The sequence below is a fragment of the Amblyomma mixtum genome, chromosome 9, assembly GCF_055824585.1.
Source record: "Amblyomma mixtum isolate Tamu chromosome 9, ASM5582458v1, whole genome shotgun sequence".
Taxonomy (NCBI): domain Eukaryota; kingdom Metazoa; phylum Arthropoda; class Arachnida; order Ixodida; family Ixodidae; genus Amblyomma; species Amblyomma mixtum.
In genome coordinates, this window is record NC_143020.1 from 87,517,187 (window position 1) to 87,540,173 (window position 22,987).

At 45.2% G+C, this 22,987-nt stretch overlaps 1 protein-coding gene and 1 non-coding gene across 2 annotated transcripts; both read right to left on the reverse strand.

Moving 5' to 3' along the window:
- Positions 1-816: 816 nt before the first annotated feature.
- Positions 817-22,439, reverse strand: LOC149330027 (uncharacterized). Its single transcript, XM_089559712.1, has 10 exons — positions 22,091-22,439; positions 11,798-11,866; positions 10,581-10,646; positions 9,836-9,883; positions 9,648-9,719; positions 6,589-6,636; positions 5,174-5,200; positions 5,010-5,051; positions 4,894-4,930; positions 817-2,111 (listed from the first exon to the last, which is right to left on the reverse strand). Exons 1-10 carry the CDS (start codon positions 22,205-22,207, stop codon positions 1,960-1,962), a joined length of 678 nt encoding a protein of 225 aa, XP_089415838.1. The 5' UTR covers positions 22,208-22,439; the 3' UTR covers positions 817-1,959.
- TRNAN-GUU (transfer RNA asparagine (anticodon GUU)) lies at positions 2,911-2,984 on the reverse strand. The gene has a single exon. It is a non-coding gene; the product is annotated as a tRNA-Asn (tRNA).
- Positions 22,440-22,987: the final 548 nt, after the last annotated feature.

Genomic DNA, 22,987 nt, shown 5'->3' on the forward strand with positions numbered 1-22,987 from the left:
GTGTACGTGTACGAACCGGCACGACGCAGAGCAGACTTAACTGATATTGGAAAGCTACGTCGGTGCCTAGGCGCGGCTGAATTTCCCGACCACTCTGCTTATGCTACCGGGCCACTAACTAGGCCTTGTTTGTATGGTTAGCCAGAGTCCATCGACACAAAACAGCTTCAGTCTTTCATCAGTGTCCCTTTTCAAGCGTTTGAGAGCGGTTTCGTGCATGCAGCTTGCAAAGCACACAGGAAAAAATTGTGGCGGCCATTTGCTACCCCGGGACGCTCCTATGTCCGTTCCCCCTTTCCTGCATTCCTGGTACATCCAAAGCACGTGTTAATTACCATCCGAGGCATATAGCACTCATCAAAGTTAAAAATCGTTATGCTGTTCAACATTTTAGGCGGCTACAATGCAGTGTATCAGGGGTGTATCAGCACTTCGGTTCAGGAACATTGTACATAGTTTGCATCCTTTAGGTCTTTCGCGTTGTTGTGTTCCCTCTTGTTAACACACTAGAATGATCAATTTACCTTTGTTATTTAGTTCTAGCTTTACGGCGCAGATAACTGAATTTGATGTCGAGGGCACTGATCAAGCTCAACGTCCATCACGACATCAGCGGGGCTGACGAAAGCGTTTGTACAAGCTGCTGTGTTCAGTAAACATTCTTGCTTGTGCTATGGGGTCTCACGTGCAGCTCTGTATATATCTAAGTGTAAATTTACTTCGATGAGAGCAAGTGATTCAAACAGAGAAGTTAATGTAGTGGGGCAGTTTGGAATGTCTTTATTTGAAATCTTCCATTTCGCTTTCAGTCGGGGTCGACGTTTCACCGCAGGCGTGGCAATTCAGCATCATAAGGCAAATGAGAGCATGCAAGTTTTACTGAGGACTCTATAGGAAGGTCTCATCATGATGCTTTTTTTTTTGTCACAGGCTTCGCAACATACTTCTTCGTGAAAATGGTCTCATCTTCTCTTCAGAGGAACTTTATACAACAGAAGTATTGAACGTACTCATGGCTGTGCAGATTTGTGCAGTCAATATTTTCTTGGTGGGCTGAAATATCGACGATCCTCTGATACGACAGCATGGCTTGCTTAGAGGAATAGAGCTGTATTACAAAGTTATGACAAGATGACTTAGTGACGTAAGGTGCCGTTACCTCCATGTGTGTTGCGTGCGATGTACATAGAGCAATGGATTACTTTGGAAGTTATGAAGAATGGCGCTTCACTGTTCACGAGTAGGCATTTTAAATCTCAGGTAACCAAACTCTAATGCTGTGTAAATAGGAATCAATTTAGTAGTGCTTAATGCATCATGCAGTATATTCAAGCATTAGCGTGAGCATTTCACTGCGGTCCTTCGAAGAGTTAAATGTAGCCTGCTTTAAAATGGATCGACGTTGAATGTCAAACGGTGTGTATTGTAATGATCGAAACATTTATAGGTTGATTACAAGGACAAAGATCTTAATTTTGGTTATCTGATCAAAACGTGATATAAGCTCACGAGGTCACATCCCGAAATAAGCTTAGTTCATCTGGCAACCTGGGAACAAGGATAGAACGCTCGCACAGGTGGTACGTAATACTGTCTAGCGAATAAAACATTAAGAAACAATGCAGGGTGATCGCATGACATAAAAAAATCGTTTGATATCTTGCGAACGAATGTCCTAAACCAGTGTCATAAGGACATCAGGTCAAGGCTTTTCTCTTGGAAGTTACATGGTTCTGCAAGGAAACTTGTTGAAGTATTTTTCCAACGTTGTTAGATGGGCGTAAGCTTCCGGAGCCCTCATTCCTTTTGTCTTGACTTTAAAAACCCGTTTACTTATTGCTCTTCCCAATCTTTCATTGAATCCGAAGAGAGATTCGCTTGTGTCATTTCTTGTGCAACTAACTTCTACACGTCTAATCTACACGCGATAACCGCGATTCTGTGAAAGCTTTTTCTTGGTCATGGCTCGGTCGTAGAGGTGCCATTGACCGGAAGTGGCAGGGGTCCTTCCGGTGGTGTTTCCACGACGTCGTCACTGTCCACATCATCGACGACCTCCAAAGGGCCCATCCTAGGCATGAAGCTAAGTTGAGTGATGCCGACGATGTAACCTGGGCGAAGAACAAGAAAAAAAGAGGAGCTTTACAGTTTAGCAACTGTGTGGGCATGTGCAGTCTAAAGCATTGCTTCTGGGAACTGCCGCAAAGTGTACTGAGGAAGCACAAGTTACACGAGATGGAAGCTCTCATGGCTGGAATTGTTGTTATAGATGTCATTCAAATCATCAAATCTGTAGATTGTCATTGACATTATAACCACGAGATGTCATTGCTATTTCCCAACGAAAAGATGAATTTTTGGTTTTGGGGACTGTTAGGGGAATGGGCATATTAATTCATTTCCCATACCTTCAGACCACCCAGGTATCTTGGAGCTGAGTGATTGTAAGCAAAAAAAAAAAATACTTGCGGGGTCACCTCGTTGTTTGAATGCAGTGATGCACTGAGTGGTCGAGAACAGCTTAAATTGTTGCTCTTAGAAAAATGGCGCCCATTGTGCCTTTGCCTATATATAGGCCGCGGGAAATTCTAGGGGCCCGTGTACTGTGCGATGTCAGTGCACGTTAAAGATGAACCCCAGGTGGTCGAAATTTCCGGAGACCTTCACTACGGTGCCCCTCATAGCCTGAGTCACTTTGGGACTTTAAACCTCCATCATATATATATATATATATATATATACTGAAATAATTGAAATGATTTATTGACATTCCGGCTTTGGAACGGCCTCCTTCAGAATGATGTCAGAATGTTGCTTCTAGAGTTGTATCCGTCTATGGCTAAGATTTTCTTATAAGCAGTGGATCAACTTTCGTGAAATTGTGTCCACGAAATAGAAAAAAAAAGCACTCGCCCCCGGGAGGGCTCGAACCTCCAACCTTTCGGTTAACAGCCGAACGCGCTAGCCGATTGCGCCACGGAGGCGGGACAGACGCCTTAGGAAAAAACTGAGGAGGGAGCGGCGGACGACAGCCCTGAAGCCAGTCATAAGAAGTAAAATTATAGTAAAATAGGGATTCTCGGTCCCTCCATGATCACGCCACGTGATAGCATGCGGTGATATCTAGCTCCACTGCGCGCGCGCATGCGCGCTCTAGCGCGGCAAACTGACTGTAGATGAACCTCCTTGCTGTTTGCCCGCGCCACGGGCCGTGCAGACGCGCTGACTAAAACGTACCAGAACCAAAACATAAAGGACCGACTGAGAGAGCGAACAACGTGGGAGGGAGTGGCTTCACGAGAATTGGCTTGCGAAGGCTGGCCGCTTAGCGCTGCGCTCCATCCTTCATTTTTCCGTCTTGATAGAAACCGTTGTCCTGCGAACTAATTTTTAGACATTATGTACGTCCAGTAAAATGATATACTTTTGTGTGCTTTTACCCACAGTGCAATTCAGAATTTAGCGACGTTGACGAAGAGCTCGTTCTTAAGAAAATAAATGAAGTGGCGGTTGTGTTTTTCTTAGTTACCGAGGAAAAGGCTCGCTTCGCGAGGAGTTTAACCACTACTTGCTGGAAGCAAGCCCCACAAATGAAGGTGTTGAAGTGATGGACTAGTGGAACGACGCAACTATGCGTTACCCAAGGCTAGCAAATGCAGCGTTGTCATTGTTGCGCCTCGCTAATGGCAACTGTGACTGAGCGAACTTTCTCTCAGCTAAGGTGTACCTGCAGAGACCAGACAGGTCTCGGATGGAAACCGAGATGTTGCGCATGCAGATGATTATGTATGTTGATAAGGACGTGTAGAACGTCGATGACCAGCCCTCGTGAATAAAATGTTTCTTTTCTCAAAACTGACCGTTGCCTCTCACTGCGAGTAATAATTAATTACCAAAGAAACGCCAAATTTTGCAATACTTTCTTGAAAGAAGCCCAAAATATAGCCCGAATTGTTACCCACCGGTTAGAGCAAATTGAATAAATTATTAGTTTGCAAATTTAACCCGATAAAACCCGAATTTCGGAGATTTTCCACAAAAAACCCGATTTCTCCCCTAATATCAAGCCGAAAAATAACGCCCGTTTTTAACCCCCTGAATTTGAAAAAATATAAAACCCGAAAACGAATAACCCTAGCATATCTCCTATACAGCGGGGGGATGGCTGGTCACGTTAGAGTATGAACTTCACCCAAAACAATTTTTATTACGTGGTTCGTATGTACTTATGTTTGTTTATTTTGAATTATCCTAAAGGGCCTTCTTATGAGGGTACTAAAGAAGTGGCTGAGTGGAAGACAATTAAAAATAACACTGCAGAGATAACCTAACTCTAAAAACCAACGAGAAAAGTAAAGAAAACACGCAATATTACTCAAATTTGAGAAGCAATTCCAAATGTGGACAGACTCCGTGCGTTACGACACATGTCAGGAATACGATGCCTTCAAGGCAGCGGGACCTTCTTGGGGCAAGTAAAATGCAGATGTACTTAGAGTGCAGTAAACAATACATTTTAATCAGTTTTTATTGTCAGTGATTATTGTCAAGTGTACATTTGAAACATCTCACACGTTTAGTGAGCGCAACCGGAGAAGTCATCGCAATGGTACTTTGTTACGAACACGATGACTTTTGACACACGCACACGTCCGCACGCGTTCGTGCTTGTTGTAACTTACCGGTGCACTGGAGACAGTGTTTGTGTACTCTGCTCATTTAGTTTTTCTTCATTTTTGCTTCCGATATTTAACTCAGTAAGGTGAAACAGGAACAAATAGAACCCATTTTTCAATCTCCAACTCTTTCGAGCATGTCTTTCGTTGCAATAACGATTAGCTTAACTGAACGTGTGTTATATTATAGGATTTATCGTAAGGGAAATGCACTCACCTTCTTTCACAGCTCCTTGGAAGTTAGCACCGCAGACCTGCCGATAAAAAAATATGACGTTATTTGGGCAAGTGAGTGCAAGAATTCATTATACGGTACACATGAGGCGGTTTTACCTTGGTGAAATGCTTGAAAATGCATTCTACGTAGACTTTGTCCTGTTCGAAAAAAGTAAAAAGAAGTAAAAGGAGGGATAAGTATCTCTGCGAATTAGCATGCGTTCAAAGGAAGACTTGCCACTTCATCGAATGTTGCAAACCAGGGGAGCAAGAATACGAACCTGAGTTTTGTAGTCTTTTTCCTTGTACTGAAAAAAAGAACAAAACGAAATAGGTAAAAATCGCTGGAATAACTCGAAGGAGAATGAAAAAAAAAACTGCCCGTGTTTTCTCGGACGTTTGGCGGTCGACTAAGCTGTTTAGAAAAAAGAGAGAGAGGGGGGAGGGGGAAGTCAGGGAGGTTAACCACGTGCATGTCCGGTTGGCTGCCCCAGAAGTGGTAAGGAAGGGGTTGGCGTTGCAGTATTTTTCATGCCTCACGTGACTTCTTACACGTCACAGACATCTTTCGGTTAATGAAACCAAAACACCAGCAAGAAGTAATTCAATTATACATCATTTAGTGGTCGCAAATACATACCACCGGTTCATCCATGTATACTAATGCGTGTCGTATCATTTGAACGACGAAAACACGCAAGTAGATATTCATTGTGTATACTCTCTTAAGCAAAGAAGGCTGTTAGCAAAATTTTAAGTGCGTATGTCGGCCTTCAAGTTCATCTTCCACGCAGCTGGAACTAGTGGCGTAGAGCCGACCAACTGCTAGTGCCCCTAAATGCACGGCTTCGAAATCTTTAGCCACACTAATAAAAGTTTGAACATAGTTTTTTGATTTGGGTACTTTATCTCTCATCGTGTACCAGTCGTTATATGTGTCTGATTTTTTCATGATTAGGTTGTTGAAGGTACCTGTCACGGACGTGTTTATTTCGTGTTGTCTATCTAATAAAAAAAAGAAACAAACATGTTACTTTCGTTTTATTCTAATGAACAATGGTTTGAGTGCACATCTGCCAGTCATCTTTGCTTTATGTGCCGTTTCTAATCACACTGCAGACCTTAGCTCGATATGTTATCTTCACAAAAACAGCAGTGGGGTACCTGTACCATGTACCAGCTCTCTTCTTTTTGATTGATTGCTTGTTTATCTTTTATTTCCTTATCATCATGTACTGTTTTCTAGTGCCTGTCACTTCTAGTGCCTATCGACGATTGGGGAACTTAATGGAACTAGGATACTTTATGAGACACATCTTTCGTGAGCTCTTGACGTCTTTCGCTAGCAGCTGCAGTCACTAAAGGAGCAAACTTTTCAGTTGAGATCCGAACTCCCGACTTCGTGCCAATACTTTCACAGCTGGTGTTCTCTGCCCACAATCGCACCGAATCTTCTTCCGTACGAAGACCATCGACACCTGACAACACCCAAGTCGACCCTCCCAAGCGGTCATCGAAATCATTGCAGCTATATTAGTTTCATCAAGCTGATGCCAAGTCTAAAGCCTCCATAGCGCCCACTGGAGTTCATCTTGTGCACCGTAGCAAAGCAAGTGGGCACACCGCCAGTCATCACACACGGGGCCACCACAGGTCGATAGGCGGCGCTGGCGACGCACTCCTGCGCAATACTCACCGCTTTTGAAATGCATCCTTTGTGGGCCTCCCTCGTGCTGTTCATTGTCTGCGAAGAAGAAGAAGAGGACAAGGGGAAATAAGAAGAATGGACGGGGGGGGGGGGGGGGGGGTGTACAGCTTATGACGTCGGGGGAGTAGATAACCTTCTCGGCGCGGCATCAATGCACCGCGATTGTGCAAACCCTCCGGCGGTCTACGGGCGCGCGGGTCATTATAATTGGTAGCCCCAGGCAGCGGGTCACCGGTGACTGAGTGAGGCCTTGCGTCGACTTCGTACTGCGCGTACGCTGCTGCCGCATTCTGTGTATATCCAACGTTGTACTGCAACGCTGGGGACGTCAGTTGCGGTACAAAGGCGAGCTGGGCTGATCCTAATGAAAGCACCGACTACCGCATCGATGCGCATTTAAGCACCTGGTGATTTCAAGCAGCTGCGCATATTTTGATGGGGATTCTTCAGAGATCCAGAAAAAAATAGAGAAGAGCCAGAACGTGGACGCAAAACAGAATAACCACGTCATTTTTCTGAAGCAATAGGCTTAAGTCTGCAAAAGTTTTTTGAAAAATAGGTTAGAAATAAAGGTTTTCAATTTTTTTATGGGTACGCTAGAGTAGTCTTAGGAGGTTGTTTCCCAGCTTCAAAAGTTCAGAAGTCGACGAATGAAACGGTTTCGCTCTTCTCAAGAAAGCGTTCAGGATTTCTGAATTGAAGTGCAGCAAATGCTCTTGCAGCGTCTTGCCAGACGCATGAAGAGTCAGCAGTGACAACGATTGAAGTTAGTTTCGGTATTTGTATCACGTTCAAGTTTACTTGAAACAGTGGAGTATTGACTCTTAGTACAGACGCCCTCGATTACAGCATAAGACATCCCGAAGTCGATACTCGGGAGACGCCGATATGGAATATACGTCACCACGATGATGCGAATCCGTGGGGGGCGCCTGAGCCCTCCCTGCCCTCCAACCGCTCCCTTTCCTACCACCAAATCAATCCTAGTCCAAACTCCCTTCAGTCCTCCCGGAAATGGTCTCAGTGGCCATGCGCCGACTAGCCCTAAACCACACCCCACCCTCCACCGCCACTTGCATAGCAGAAAAAAATTACCCTAGGCCTTTCCCGAAAAAAACAAACAAACAAATCCTTGCTGCGTACCTATCGGCACGTATTCGTGCCTGTTCTTGGCCGGCTGGCTTTCCACAGTAATGCATTCTACAGCCCCGTGTGCAAACATGCACACACACACAAAAAAAAAAACAAGCTGCCTCCGCATCACTCCCGTTCAACCCTGCCTATTCGCTTACCATAGCTCAAGACTTTGCGCTCTTAATGTGTCAACAACCACATATTAGTTGAACACGCGATAATGCGGTACCTTGCCGCATGTGTTTCCCCTGGCGTACCATCAGCCTTCGGATTCGCTGCCTGAATGCTTCGTTTTGTGGCAAGTTGTGCGCATCAGTGAATGTATTTGCGAAGACGGGTACGGGGTGCGTGGGATGTCGGAGGCCGCGAAGCAGAGGAGGTTGAAGGTGGCGGCGGGGGCAATTTGGGTCGTGTCTGAATAGCAAGCGCAATGTTCCACGGCTTTCAAATGCGCCCGCACTTGTGAAAAGTGTGCCAATCGAGGCTTGGGGCAATGCCCTGGAGTACTACTAACGTATTTGCTTCAAGAGTGTAAAACACGTGTCTTCATGCAAAACGTCGACCCAGAACAACCTATGAGGTTTAAAAATAAGAAAGCGGAAAACAGGCCTTTTTCTTTTGCAGATTTGATGTAAAAGGAATAGGTGAAAATGAACTTCACTGAAAATTTAAAAAAGGACCATTTTTTTAGCTTTATGAACGGTTACTGAAATGTGAAGGCATCTTGATACAGCCTTACGCTGGAATTTCTGAAGAGTATTATCAAAGAAACTTTTCGCGAAAGCGTTTTTTTTTTAAGAAATTCAATAGGAGATGAACGGGAGTTCTGGAATGCGGTTGGCTGTTTTGTATTTGTCCATCTGCTGTATCTGCAACTTCGGGGCGTAGATTACCTAAGACATTCTTAACTTGTGGCGCATAGAAACGAAGTCATTCTCATTATTCGGCGACAGATGTCGGTGATACAATGCAATAGGGTTCTAAGGTGATGCAGTTGGCAAAACCAACGTCTCTTCACGACACACCTGACGCTGTCAACCACACGCTAACGCTTTGATCGGCGGCAACAGATTGTCTTTTTCTCGTACTAACCCTCGGGTACTCCGCCGGGATTTGGAGTCTGTTTGAGTACCCCAAACGCAAGTGAGCAATCGCTCTTTGTTGTTAACGATTACAGCGAAATGATTCACAAAGTCGTCCACAACAAACAGAACGAACGCGTGTGTCGTGGCTTCGCGTCGTAAAAATTTATCGCCGCGTACTTTTAACGACCACAAAGCATTGACTGCAACCAAACAACAGCCAGTCCGAAGAGAACTTCACTGAAGTTCATTTTTTTTGGCCAAGTTGATTCATTCTTTTCCCACCGCGAGGCGACACTTAGCTCACGAAAAGAGACAAGTACAAGGAAGAGCCACACGAGTTGCATAGTTGTTGATAATTTTATTCGGAGTAGGGCTCGCGTGTGCCTCCTTCATATGTTTACCTCTTGCCCATTAACACAGCTGTCGGGTCTATTGAGACTTCCATCCAGCGGTCCTAGCGCCATCGAAGTGAAAACCATGTATGCTGATATGGAGCTTCCAAAACTGCCTTGTTCCAAAAGTTTTCATCTTTCTACGAGCGTATTCTCGTTATGATGTTGTGATTTAAGTTGTGTTGCCCGGACTTCATTTGACGCTGACAGTACATGCATGTTTGCTGCTATGTGCACGATGCGTTTACATTATCTGTAAACATACACTATACGTAATATTGTGAACTGAAGGTGGAGAGAAACCTTCGTCACACCCCAGCCTTGAGCGCTGCAGAAGGCGCTCGGCTCGAATGAACTCCTTATCTTTTGAAATGAAATTGAAATAATCTTGTGAAGCTATGAGAACAACTTTGTGATAAAAGGGAGCAGTACTTACTTCATTGTCAAGTCCCAGGAGGCTGAGATATTGAAGGTATTTACTGAGGTTCATGTTTCCATTGCTTCGTACCTGCGTTGATGGTATAAATGGTAAACAGGAGAAAGTTGCGGGGTTATGTCGTATAGTATAGTGTGCTTCAAATAGGCGCCAAAAGTTCGCGCTAAATTAACAATGGGCGTGCTTACCCATCCTGTGCTCTTGAGCATACATCGGCTGAGCCTGGGCAGGTATTCCTGCGAAGATCGAATCAATGGGATGAAGAACTTAGACGGACGCACAACTTCATGGTTGCCATACGAGTATCGTGCATTTGTACGTAACGTTACATGACTCTGGAAGAGAGTATTGATTAGCTGTTCCCACCGAAGTGCCCGTGTTTTGGTATCTGCGGTCTCCAGCCATATAACCAGGGAAGCTTTAACAGGCCCTTGTTACGAGGACCCCCTTGATAATGTAATATTTGTGCACTCAGTTTACCCTGGAATCACTTGAGCACAGACGGAAAACTCTCCACAGCATCTTTATTGCCCTAGGTGACACTGGGCTTTCCTCCAAATACATGATTCTTAAGTACCAGGTAATCTTGGGTGTTATTCAGCATGCATTGGCTTTATGTTCCGGACCATACCCTTGATGTCCCTCTGCCTTCGTGGCCCTTACGTCAGAGGTCGTCGTGGGCATTCCTATGCGTGGCCTTTTTGGCCCAGGCCATACTAGATGTCCATCTGCCTACATGGGCCTCATGCATGTCTAAGCTCATCCTGAAGGACATTTCATATGGAATGTAAGTAAGCAATGAAGCTCTCGGTAACAATATAGAACGGCGACGGTGACACCGTTTATAACCCGTAGAATGTACCGGGTCAGATATCATTGCAGAAGGAAAATTTGTACCAGTATTCTAGAAAGCAAGATTTGAACAAAACGTACCTCGATATCGCTAGGATGCTCAGGGAGGTGTTTCTGGCATCGAATCCAAGTTTGAGGATCGCTCATCTGGAAGCGGAAGAATAATAATTTGCCTAGAAACATTAGCGGTCACACAGAACACATTTCAAGCTGGCACGAGCTTTCACTTAATTATTACGCTGTTCTGTTGGCTGTACGTTTGAGGAGTCAGGTCTCCATGCGCGTTAGCATTCTGCGAGGCCTTGAAGGAGTACTGGATGCAACACGCTTTCTCTTTCGAATTGTGGGAATTTTCTCGTTATTTGATTCCATGGTCCGAAGTAAGGTTTTTAAGTATTCACTCAATTATTCACAATATCACACCCACAAAAAAGCATACACAGGAAAGTTTTAAATTCGCATGGAAATTGCTGCCCATGTCGACGGCAATCACAAATAAATACTGTGAGAATTATCCATTTACTGCAGATCAACCGGAGTGCTCCCTATGTCATGCTGCAGGAAACTATTTTTGCGCTTACCATTAAAAATATGTTTTTCTTTATCTCGGCTACTTCATTATACAAGGAAAGTTTCGCGTTAACGGGAATTAACATACTGGTTAACGTAGGCAAAACAAATGCAGTGTCTTCAGAACTTGAGTACTGACAAGAGAACTAAAAATGCATGAGTTCTTGTCATTTCTTCATTACCGAATACACTGACCTATCTCGATACCAAAAAAAAAATACTTATATGAAGTTTAGCACTTTCCAGATTAAACTACGCCTCCGTGCCCATGCATATTACATTTTCTTGCTTCTTCGTTCCTTGCATACACACTATGCTGCTGTGGCAAAATTTGAGTCTTGTGAGTTAGTCACGAGTAAGAAGCAGCAAGAAATCATACCGCCTCGCGCAAGTTCTCGCGCTTTATTTTACCTCTAAAGTACTAGATGCGTAGCACGACGGAGCAAATTAGGAGGGGAAAGTGGCAAGTTTCTTCGTTGGTAACACTTTCCTCCACTGTGCTATTCACTGAACAAGATTCAGGGCATGCGAGAGAATAAGAAGATGCATTGTAACTAGACAGCATATTACCATTCCTAAAAAGTAAAGAAGCTTGATGGGGTGCTCCATGTTTTCCTTACAGAAGAATGACTTCTGACAACCATAAGTAAAATTTTCTCACCATTTACCACAGCAGAGAAAACGAACAAATCCCAGAATCGGTCACGCACGGTTTCAAGGGCCCTTACCTCCGGAATGACGAGCGGGTTCTTCAATGGCTCACATGCTCCCCAGTCAGACGTGAAGAACTCCTGGATCTGAAAAAAGGAAATGGGATTGCAGCTTTCAAGGAAAGCATTTGGTAAACAAAGCCAATTAAATGAAGTCTGGCTTAAGAAAACTACTATTCTAGCTTGGTCGGTATGCTAATCAAAAGCAATCAGAATGATTAACCTTATTGGAAACAACTTTTGTCAGGAAGAACAGTTGCTTTCCCAGTTACAACCAAGCACATTTTGAAGGCAATATTATCACCGGGAGTTGAATTTCAGGCGGAGGCATTTTGGTCTTCTTATAAATGCTCGAATTGTCTCTAAATCTATTCAAGCTTCGAACAAATTTTGCGTCGTGTCGTCCTCACCCCTGAACGAAATTGGCTTTTAACTGCCTGAGGTATGCGACTATTTGGACGTACGCGCTATGAGAGATACCGTAATGGGTGTGTTGTTGAGTTCAGGAAAACTAAATTCCATGCACTTCATTTTAATTGAGTTGAATTAATCTGGGGCAGAAGAATGCACACGTCGGTCACAAATGAGTGACGCAAACGTTTTCCAGCATTAGCTGGGGCTCCTGTTGTGGCGTCATACATGACGTTGCTTTAACACATAACGCTAGCTTCTTTGCAGTGGCATCACTGTATTTTGACCAATCAGCATGGTCGCTCGTGGTGCTGATGCCAACGCTGAAAATGGCGCCGCTAAATTGGAATAAGAGATAGCAACAACTCAGTATGCGCACAAAGAAGAAATGCTGAGCCCTTCAAAAAAAAAAAAAAAGGCCACACTCGTCAGGATATTCAGCGGTACGGATTAAAGTACTAACTTAGAGGATTAAAGCACAGCTCTGACCACTGCATGGTGTTAACTCGTGAACAAGCTGCATTTCTCAGGCATTGTATTTTTATCAGTTGATATTTTCTGACTGCGCTTAGTTTTGCTTTCGGTACAGTTAGGCTTTAGTTTCTGTTCGTTATGTGTTCTTAATCCTTGCTGACAGTCTGTGCAGCTGCTCACGCAGAGCAGAGATTTCAGGAGTGCTAGTCTGATAACGGAGCAATCTAGCGAACGCAATACGCGAAGAACGGCCCTTAAGACACACTGCACTACGCGGAAACATTTCCTACCTCTAAGCACTAATTAGGAGTTTAAAAAAAGAAAAAGGGAGAGAAAAATCTTTCTTCCTTCTTGTGCTGAACGGTGGCCTAGAAGCTCTTTATGCGTGCAAACTTAACGCAATACGAAAAGCGTCATTATAGATGTTTCACCTTCTAAAAAACAGCGCATAAAAGACGACGGACGTACAAAGAACAGACACCACGCCTGTTTTTCTTTTTCAGATAATTTTTCTAAGATGACATGCTAACTAGCTGAAATGTCGAAATGGATGTTTCAGATGACGTAGGTTTAAGAATGATATATTCATGTATTTGTTTTTGCCCGGGCAGATAGGCAGCAAATTTTTTGGAAGGTCAGACGGTAACTTCTGTACCAACCGGAAGGGGGGGGGGGGGGGGAGCGGAGGAGGGGTTGAGCCCATTGAATACGTCTCTGTCCCTGTATGATGTTGTTAGCACTACTTCGGTTTCTTCCTTCCTTGGAAGTATTCTCGTATTGTACTCGTATTGTTCTCGTATTGTAAAATCATTGCACTTATTACTGGCATCATTTTAATTGTTAATCGCTTTAACAAAAAACAAATCGTCATTGCATCTCTTTTCTTTGTTTCTTTCGCTTACTACTGTCAACCACTGTTGAATATTTTTATAAACTGCTGGGCACTGAATATTTCTGGTCGGTTTTCATTTTTCTCAACTCGTTCGTTTTGCGTTATACTGTCTCCCAAACATGACATAGCGTCATCTGATGCCAGGAGTATGTTATAAATAACTAAAAAAAAGATGGCAACACCTTTGGTACTTGTTTAATTTGGTCTAATATTACGCTCATTCAAAGCGGCATTGCGTCAGTACGAAACGCTGCCGACATGCCTCAACAAGAGGACGACGTAATCTACTGATAAACATATTGTACACAGATAATTCTTGCCGCATTTTGTGAACGTGTGTCGGTGAACCGGGCGGAAAGATTAGAGCTCCGATTTTTGCGAGCCAACGACGAGGACTTTCCGCCTACATAACTTCGCCAAGGGCGGTCTGTGGACGCAAATAAAAACATAGGAAAAGAAAGCAAGGTTCTATAAACAGCATTTCTTCCTTCCTCGTTTCTCTTCCCTAGTTTTTTTTTTTTCGCACGTTGTCTTGCGGGATGCGCCCAGCCCCAATTGATAATTACGGCCATCTTTCCTCCTCCAACGAAACAACAAAAAGAAGAGGGTATTCGAAGACACTTGCAGGGCAAGATGCGTAACCCGATTCAGAGCAACTTGCGCGGCGTCGATTCTTCCTCGTGTAGAGGCGCCCACCCGAAGTGGGACTCCCGAAAGCCCCCCTGCTGGGCGAGCTTGAGTTTTCTTTGCGTCTTGTCTCTGTGCGTGTTGTGTTTTAGTGTCCGACCACGTGCTTTTGATATGTGTGTCTATCTATGTAGGGCGCTCGGATTGTCAGCGGGATGTCTGTCCGAAGAGTTGCACATACCGGTCGATGGGAAATGCAATTCGCAAGCGCCATCGTACGGCTAGCGTGCTTATTTTTGCGAGGAAAGCTAAATAAATTCCTTTGGCGTCCCGCGCTCACTTGATGGGTGAGATGTTAGCGTTTATTCTTTTTTTCCTGCATGCCGAATTCCCGAATAGAGGGTGCGTCCTGTGGTTTTACCGCTGCTTTTGAATTAGGCTTCGTTGCTCAGTAGAGGACACGAGTTAGTGCTCTTCCGGACATTTCGATTAAATACTGGTTCAGTGCAAGAAAGACGGCGGTATGGCTTGTTTGACCCCTAAACATGTGCACGGTGTAATTTAGAGTCATAAGCGTTGTACCCTGCGTGCACGTTTTTAATGCGTATACAAACCGTTAATTTACAGCTTCGTCGCGACATCGCACGACTAGGGTGGCGCTGGAGATCACTTTCAAGGTTAGCTTAACAAAATAAGTTACCCCGAAGGTGGAATATTGGACAGCCGCTGCTTGAGCTCAGTGTGTAGAGCACGGCTTCGGATCGCGCTAAATGCATGTGGCTGTTTTTTTGGACCTTGTTATCAATTAATTTTCAGCCATAAAGTGATTACACTAGTAATTGCCTTCAATGAACATCCCAAGTTAAAAAAAAAAAACAGATCATTATGCTTTGTTTGGTTTCGATTACTGTTGGCTTAATTAATATGTAGGTCAGAATGAACCCCTTATTTTCATATTCTTGACTGAACAATTTGGCCCCACGCGTCAAACTAGTGGGGGGTTTTTGCCCTGGTGTACTGTACTACCTCCTTTCGGTGGAAATAAATGTGACTGACTGATTAAGTGCTAAATGCATGCCTACTTTTCTATTCATAACAGACAGGACGAAGCTGGAGTATAACAAGATGTAACGTATTTCCTCTTCATTTCCTTGCAGAAAAAAAAAATTAATGCACGAAACATTTTATTAGTGCGCAAGTACTGTACCGGTAGGCAAACCCCGAGCAAGATCTTGCGATGTTTGTGGATGTGTGTAAAGTGAAATAAACCAATAAATCAAATAAGTATCCGCGCATAAGATTTGACTCTGCGACGGCGCGAACAGATCAGCTTCGCTGGCCACTGCACGAGAGCAGTCGAACACGCTTCGTGTTAAACTGCAACGAACTTTCGCGCTATGCATGGCACACTGTGTTATTTATTATTTAATACGGCTATCAAACTAATATTCGTGCTTTGAGCTGTGTGGCAGTACTGACAAGGAGATGTGCTCTGCATGCGTTGGCGTGGACAACGTTGCGGCAGAAACACAGCACTAGAGCCTTAAGCTTGTGCATTGAATACAATGCTGCAGAAACCCGGCATTTGAGCAGAGGCCGCCGGCGTACATAGTGTAAATTGGCACTGACGGGTGAAGACGCGCATAAATAGCTCACTGGATCAGTGGACACCTCAATCACGCTTTCAGGTACGTCGCGGTGGTGTCCACCTGTTAAAACTGCGCTTTTCGCACAATATTTTCTGCTTAAACCTCCAGCCATTTTTTATTCCTACATTGGGAAGACCTCGCTAGCCTGACAAGTGCATTGGGTGCGTCGACCTGTTTGCTAGCCATTTAGTTTAACAAACGTATAATAAAAAAAAAAAAATCAACCAAAACACGATGAAACAGGCTAGCGTTCTGTAGCTTCCCTCTTCGTGTCTTGAGCTTCATGTCGGCGCTTTATGTCTACACTCATTTGTTTATTGCATAACGACCAGTAAGCTTCCCATCTTTCTACGTTACGGCTACTCCTGCGGCGGACACGAAAATAAGGTGACGGTCAGTGCAAGGCAAATACATGTCATAAAAACATGCCCTGGAGATCGCAGGGATTGACATTTCTGGAGCGGCTGGGAACAGCAGCTTTCCTCTCATCAAATCGTGACCGGGTCATGTTGTTCATTTGAAATTTTTATTTTTCTTGCTCTGTGAATTCAGTATGCAAAGTAAAGTTTACAGTAGAGACAGCCGGCGCGTGCCGTGTTCGAAAGCGTGGTACACGTTTCGAGTTTTGTCGGGTGTAACTGCACGACACAGATTCGTGAAGTCCGGTAGTTGACGATCGTGAAGCTGTAACTGACACCTCCGCCTAAACTGGGTTGACAAGCAACACGCCGACGAGACAGGGTCATTCAATCGCGCGCAAGAAGGCCACGAGGGCTCGATTTGAATTCACCAATAAGGACAAGCATTTACTCCAAGTAAATTGCATCTGCTCTAGAAACTCGCATTATAAAGAAGTGCGTTTAAGCTAAAGTAGTTCAGTGTCATTTTATGTGCAGATGTGCCCAGAAAACAGAACACGAGGACACCGCTAATAACCTGCCTTTATTGCGGGTACCCATAGAAGGCTTTCACATATTAAAGCACGTCTGAGATCGGCCTATAGACACTGTTTCTGCGTCAGACATGAAGGTCGTATACATGGTGATACGTGGACGCGTATGGTTGCATTTAATCTCGGAAATCCCACGCGCACCTCACCGTATGTGCGATCATCAGATACCATGTTTAATGTGTGCCGTTTTCTGCAACTCCCATTCTCTTCATGTATGAACTATTGTGACATCAGCATCTCGCACCATATACACTTTACATTATACCCAAACACATGCGTGCTTTTCTGGGAACATTCCACATTGTATCACACTACGTGGGCTTGCCAAAGCCTACAGGCCGCCCAGAATATCCCAAACCCTGAACCTGAGCAGTGGGAGGCCATGCTGTACAGCTCAAGGCTGTAAGAAGAAAGGCAGCTGATACAACGGGTGCAGCAAACAGCTAAGAGCGTTGGAGCCCTGGACTAAGGGCCCGTCCTAGTTCAGGAGCGTAAAGCTTTTTACTATCTGAAGTTATCCCCCCCCCCCCCCCCCTAGCTACACGTAACTCCAGCCAACTTCTACATAGCTCCTGATAATTAGGCTTCCTGCCTCTCCTTTCTGCTCGTAACTGTTACGACCGTTGTCCTAGTTTTTGTTAGTGACAGGTGGATGGATCTGGTTTCTCATTATAATCACGACCATCAACCCAGGCTAGGTTTACTGCAGGATAAAAGGCCTCTTCCCACAATTTCCTTTAGCCTTGTCTTGAGCTCGCAGTCGCCACCGGCTTATCTGCCATTCAAGGCTCAGTTTTCTTGTCTTTTAAATCCACTCAGGCAATTTTAGAGACCTTAGGTTACCTGTGCTTACCATTCATTTCCGTCTCCTGCTCTTTATTCCCTTAAAATTACCTTATCATTTTGCTTTCTTATCTTTCGACTTGTATTCGCATTAATGTGTATGTACAATTAGCCATAACTGAAACCCGAACAAGGTAACTGAAACGACAACAAAAGAACACAAACATGTCAGATCCTGGAGAGGAAATGAAACAGAGGCAAGATTAACACTTTTGAAAAGCAGTACTCGCTTAAGTGAAATTAACTTTCTCTTGTACTGAGCTTATCCCTTTTAAAGAGTTTCCCATTTTGCTGCTCATCTTTGAATCGTACAGTCAGGGGCATAATTCTCGGGACCGTGCGATCCACAAGCGAAACCGATGGCTGAACTATTACCCGCCGGTTGGAGACCGCACTTGTTGCTACCTCTCAAATGATGACAGAAGGCCACACTTGTGGAGGGGAAAGTCAAAATCCTCTTCTTTCATCTCTAGAAGTGTTGACTGCAGCCGGCGGCTAGCAATAGAATTATTGGCTTTGTTTGTGGGTCACGCGGTCCAAAGACTTTTGTCCTCGGTTGTACATTGTTCGCCTTTTATTTGTTGGTGGCATTACGTACGGACACGCGCCGGTGGCTTGCAGATTACTAAAATAAAAAAGCACGTCATACAGGCGATCTCTGGCGTTACCGTGTGCCACCCTAAGCACGAATTAACCTGTATGGGAGTAAAAGGGCGTAATCTATCCTCTAGCGCACTCCCTAGGGAGCGCTAAGAGGTGCAAACAGATAATGATAAGAACTCGTTCAATGTGTTGAACCTTGCGGTGTATATTATGCGGCGTTCATTATAGATCTTCAGTTGACAGTGTAGCCTCTTCCGCGTCTGTGATCATGCACCAACTAGCTCAACAATCGATCTTATTAACGTTCATCCCTAGGGAGGGCGCTAGAGGACAGCTCATTCCCTTTTCACTCCTTTCTGTTCCGAGTGCACTCTCCCCCTACCAGAACCCGCCCACCGAAACTGCTAATTGTCTAAGCCACGACCTTGAAGCGACGTTGCTTGACCGTGCGATCATACCGCAGAACAGTGGAAACCAACATCGGCCACGCGCCGGGTGCAAGCAAGGGAGGAGAACAATCAAGGATCAGCGGGCCATGAAACGACGAAAACTCCGTCCGCAGGAGGAAACGGTCGCCGACGAACCATATAGAGCGCACGCGCCTACATCTCCCCCGGACCATCAGGAGAACGGAGCACCTACATCGTTCGTTTCCTTGTTTGAGCGCCGTCGGCAGGAAGATCTGGGATCCGCGTGGAGCTCCTGGGTCACATTCAGCGCCACACTGTCGGCGGCTCGCTCCCTCCTTTGTCTGCTTGTACCGGGCCTACGCGGCGCCTACGACGTGTCTTGTTCGCGTCTCGACGGGCCGGGTTCACTGAACGCTCTGTCAGTTCGCGAGGCGTCTCTGTTACGGCTCAAGAGTAGACAGTGCTTGACTTCCTGGCAGCTGAACCGAAGGAGGCGAATGGCGTGCTAGCCGGCGTGACTTATGTAATATATGGTTGGAGATATTATGAGTGCCCTTAAATACACTCCGCCGACTTCCTAAAAGGAAAAAAAATATAGAAGAAGAAAGGAGAAGAAAGGCTGAAATTCTCAATGGGAGTGTATTAAGAGATATTAATGCTCATGCAGCGGTGTTCACTTGCGTACACAAAGGACTCAAGTGTCACAAAGACTTAATTGGTCCCACGAATAATACGGGCAAAATGCCGTCATATTCTCGCTAGATATGAGCATAAGTTCGCCGTGACAGCGTGAATCCACATAAATATCCCAAGCCTCAGTGGTCCCGTGAATGCACACACATAATCTAGCAGCGGCAGGTCGAAGACTTATTTCCCTCTGAGTTTTCTCTATATCTGCAGCAGGCCTCTGGGCCTTCGTAAACATGCAACAACGTTTTATAAAGCATACTTAGTTAAATACACGCATGAAAAGATGCATATTCCAATAAAAATATTAAGAAATCTCCCGGAAAAGCACGGGAGATCTGGGAGCTGTCTGGCTGCTAGGATAAGAAATCTAGTTTTGACAAATAGCCAACTTCTAAGGCCGCTCAAATCACTCCTGTTGAGATTTTCTGACTTCTAAGACTTCAGGTGCGAAAGTGGCCCATTTTTTAAAAGAATTTTGTAAAAGACAAATTGACATTGTAATTTGCCTGGGGTCTGGCGAGGATACATCTGCGCAAAATAGATTTATCTAACATTAACATGTTGTATTTTTCTGCCCCTTGAAAAGAGAGCTTCACCGGCAGCCTACAGCTTGTGGTTCTGTCTTCCAGAATCGAATACGCTGTTTCTGGAACCGGCTTCCCTCGCTGGCACAGCGCGACTAACTTGTCGGCGCCGAAAGAATAGCGTTTAAAGGGTAATGTTCCCAATCTCCTGCCCGAGTTTGTTCTTTCCTTGATTCAGTTTTTACGTCGAGCTTCTGTCTTGCGCGTGAGGCACTTAGAACACGGCGACGAGTACAGAGTCTACCACAGCGTTATAACGGCTTTTGCGAGTGAGATTCAGGGTTTCGCTGCGTGAACGGGGAAAGTTTACCTACAAAGGGATGCTTAAGTCTTGGTTCAGGCTGCGTATTTCCAGAGGTTTTGGAATTCCTTCCAAAAATATCCTCCTTCAGGAACAGAAGACAGAACGCTTTTTTTTGTCTACTGTCCAGTTTTAGCTTGCATTGGTGTCACCAGAGTGGAGCCCTTTTTTGCCGCATTATAGCGTTTGCATGCAACGGCTCAAAACTTGCACTCCTGCGAGAAACGGCGGAATGTTGCGAGACTGAGACTTTAACTGAATTCGTGAAATACTATGCTGGGAAGAAAAAAAATATACGGTGAACCTATTTCTACACATTAACAAATAAACACATACTGCTTTGCTAATATGTACTGTACTCCATACCTAACACGGTGATCATTACTATGCTTGTGTGCCATGTAAAATTAATGCAGTGCCGTGAGCAGCTGGTGCCGTTGGTACACCGGCAGCCCTACACTCTTTCACACATCATGGGGGTGCCAGCCTAAACTGCAACATTTTCAAACACCCGAGATCTCACTCGAGCATTTGGAGGTACAACTGACCAGCGTCGCTTTGGAGAGCCAAAGAGAGCTCATCCAGCTGTTGTGCTCGTCGGCCAAGGTCACTGGGGTTCTGGACTGTGGACACAAGCTCAGTCAACGCCTCTTTTTGGTCATTTAACGTTTTTTTTCTCTCTCTTTGTCCGGCTTACATAATAAGTTGTTATTATAATGGGCTGGATGAAAGTGTTCAGCACTTTAACTCGCTGGGAACACATCGGTGAACAATATTCCTACCCCAGTGGCGCGCCTTTCACTATTTGCCCTTCACGTAACGGCAGCCTTGCTGCCTTGCCAATTTTACCTTTCGCCAACTTTTCTTTTGTTTTTCAAGAAGAAACCCAGAACACATAAGGTAAGTAGTTTTGAAACAGTCTTAAATTATGGCACGTGGAAAACCAGCGGAAAGGACGTGTTCACAAGCAGGAGGAGTATGTCCTGTGTTCTCTTGCTTGTGAACGCGTCCTTTTCGCTGGTTTTCCACTTACCATGCACCGAATGGCCCAACAAGCTACGCTTCTTCAATGTTAAGCTATGGCATTCGGGATTTCCAGTTGGTCCGTTAAAGCGCGAAGGAATAGTCTCGCTTTCTTCTTTTCATGCAGGATGAGGTAGAAAACGCGCAAACACAGTAAAACCACTTGTCAATATGCAGCCAGGATTTGACGATGGTTATAGGCACTCACAACGAGTACGCTTTTCGAGCGTGAGGAAGGTTCTGGGCCCTCCACCTGATATTTCTTTTGGTATCTCCTGGCTTCATCGCATACTTTCATAGAGAAAAGCTGAGAATGAGTTCACCAAAATGCTTTACTCAACATTTCCAGGAAATGAATTGTTAACCAGCCGACCTAGAACAGATACTCTATTTGCTGTATCTGTCAAGGAAACTGTACTTTTACGTCATTTGATAGTGACATGTAGATGTAATATGCATTAAATATTATGTTCGAAATTATCAATCATAATCGCAAGTGATAATCCTGCATGGCACTATCCACGCAAAAGTGTTACTGTTTACTTATTAACGGCATGCCGTACTTCTATTAGCGTTGCTAATGTCGAAGCTCATAGAGCAAAGTTGCCTACAGCGGGGCATTACATAATAAAGCATCTAGCCCTTTATCTCAACGCCTAGAAATCTATAGAAGTATAGCATCAAATATGCATTGGACAAAATACATCCAACATATAAAAGATATTGTTCCAGACACCTTAGTAATCTACCAGCACCGACTAGCCCAACTTTCGTCTTAAGTAGCAGAAGGGTGCTACTGTAAAAAGCAACGCAGAGATATAGCACGTTACAGCTCGAAGATATAGTACTCACCGATTGTTTGACGATTTTCTCGCTCCCCGCCTTCTTCTCAATCGGTCCAGCTCGAGCCGAGCCGAGCCAAGCTGTGAGCGTGACTAGAAGGACCACGTGAAACCCACACTCCCGCATGACTCCGCACTAAGGTCTCCGGCTCAACTAACTCGCTCGACTTGTGCTTGGTTCTAACCCAGTAGGCAAAGCCGAAGGAGACGTTTCGGCCTTCGGAGAGCGATAGCCTAACCACCTGCGCACGGCGGCTCGCACGATGGGAGAGATCGCGAACGCAGCAGGGGGACGACGTCGATCGTCGAATCAGGAACGATGATGTCCTCCGTCAAACCCACCGACCGACTGGTCTACTCTTCGCCGGCGACTGGAGGTCCCTGGATCGCGGGCAGCCGAATTTGGCCGAGTCGGCGAGTTCGCGCTAACGGCAAAACGGAGAGGGAGAGAGCGTGAACCCCTCTCTCTTTTCCTCGGTCCGTCGGTGGTCGTAGCGGCCGCCGCCGGAGTGGCGTTTGCCCTCTATAAATGGAAAGGGTAGCTTCCTTCTTCCGAAGTACACCCCACTCCGCCCAGAGATATACATAGACGTATACATACACTCGCTCCCGCTTCATGCATTCGGCCGGTGGAGAGTCTCAATACATCGTTCTCTAGCCTTCGCTCCCTCGGCTACACTCTCTGTTTATGCTGCACTATGACTAGCACACATATGGGCGAACGCCGACAGAGTGTTACCCAGGATAACCAACACACAAACAGCGTTCATACCATACAAGCAGAGAGGAGAATGCAAGGGCCAAACCGGGCAGCCAAGCGAGCGGGTTCGCGCGCCCAAACCGGTCACCGAAGAAAGCCGAAAGCTGTCGAACTGGTGTTGCGTTAAGCAGGCCGCCACGCCGGCGA

What these genes read in the sequence shown, in the direction of transcription:
- LOC149330027 (XM_089559712.1), bottom strand. Translation starts at nt 22,207, where the DNA reads ATGCGGGAGTGTGGGTTTCACGTGGTCCTTCTAGTCACGCTCACAGCT. An exon ending in AGCATCCTAGCGATATCGAG is followed by an intron (nt 9,884 to 10,580) that starts GTACGTTTTGTT and finishes CGATCTTCGCAG; the next exon opens with GAATACCTGCCCAGGCTCAG. An exon ending in TGCTCAAGAGCACAGGATGG is followed by an intron (nt 9,720 to 9,835) that starts GTAAGCACGCCC and finishes CCATCAACGCAG; the next exon opens with GTACGAAGCAATGGAAACAT.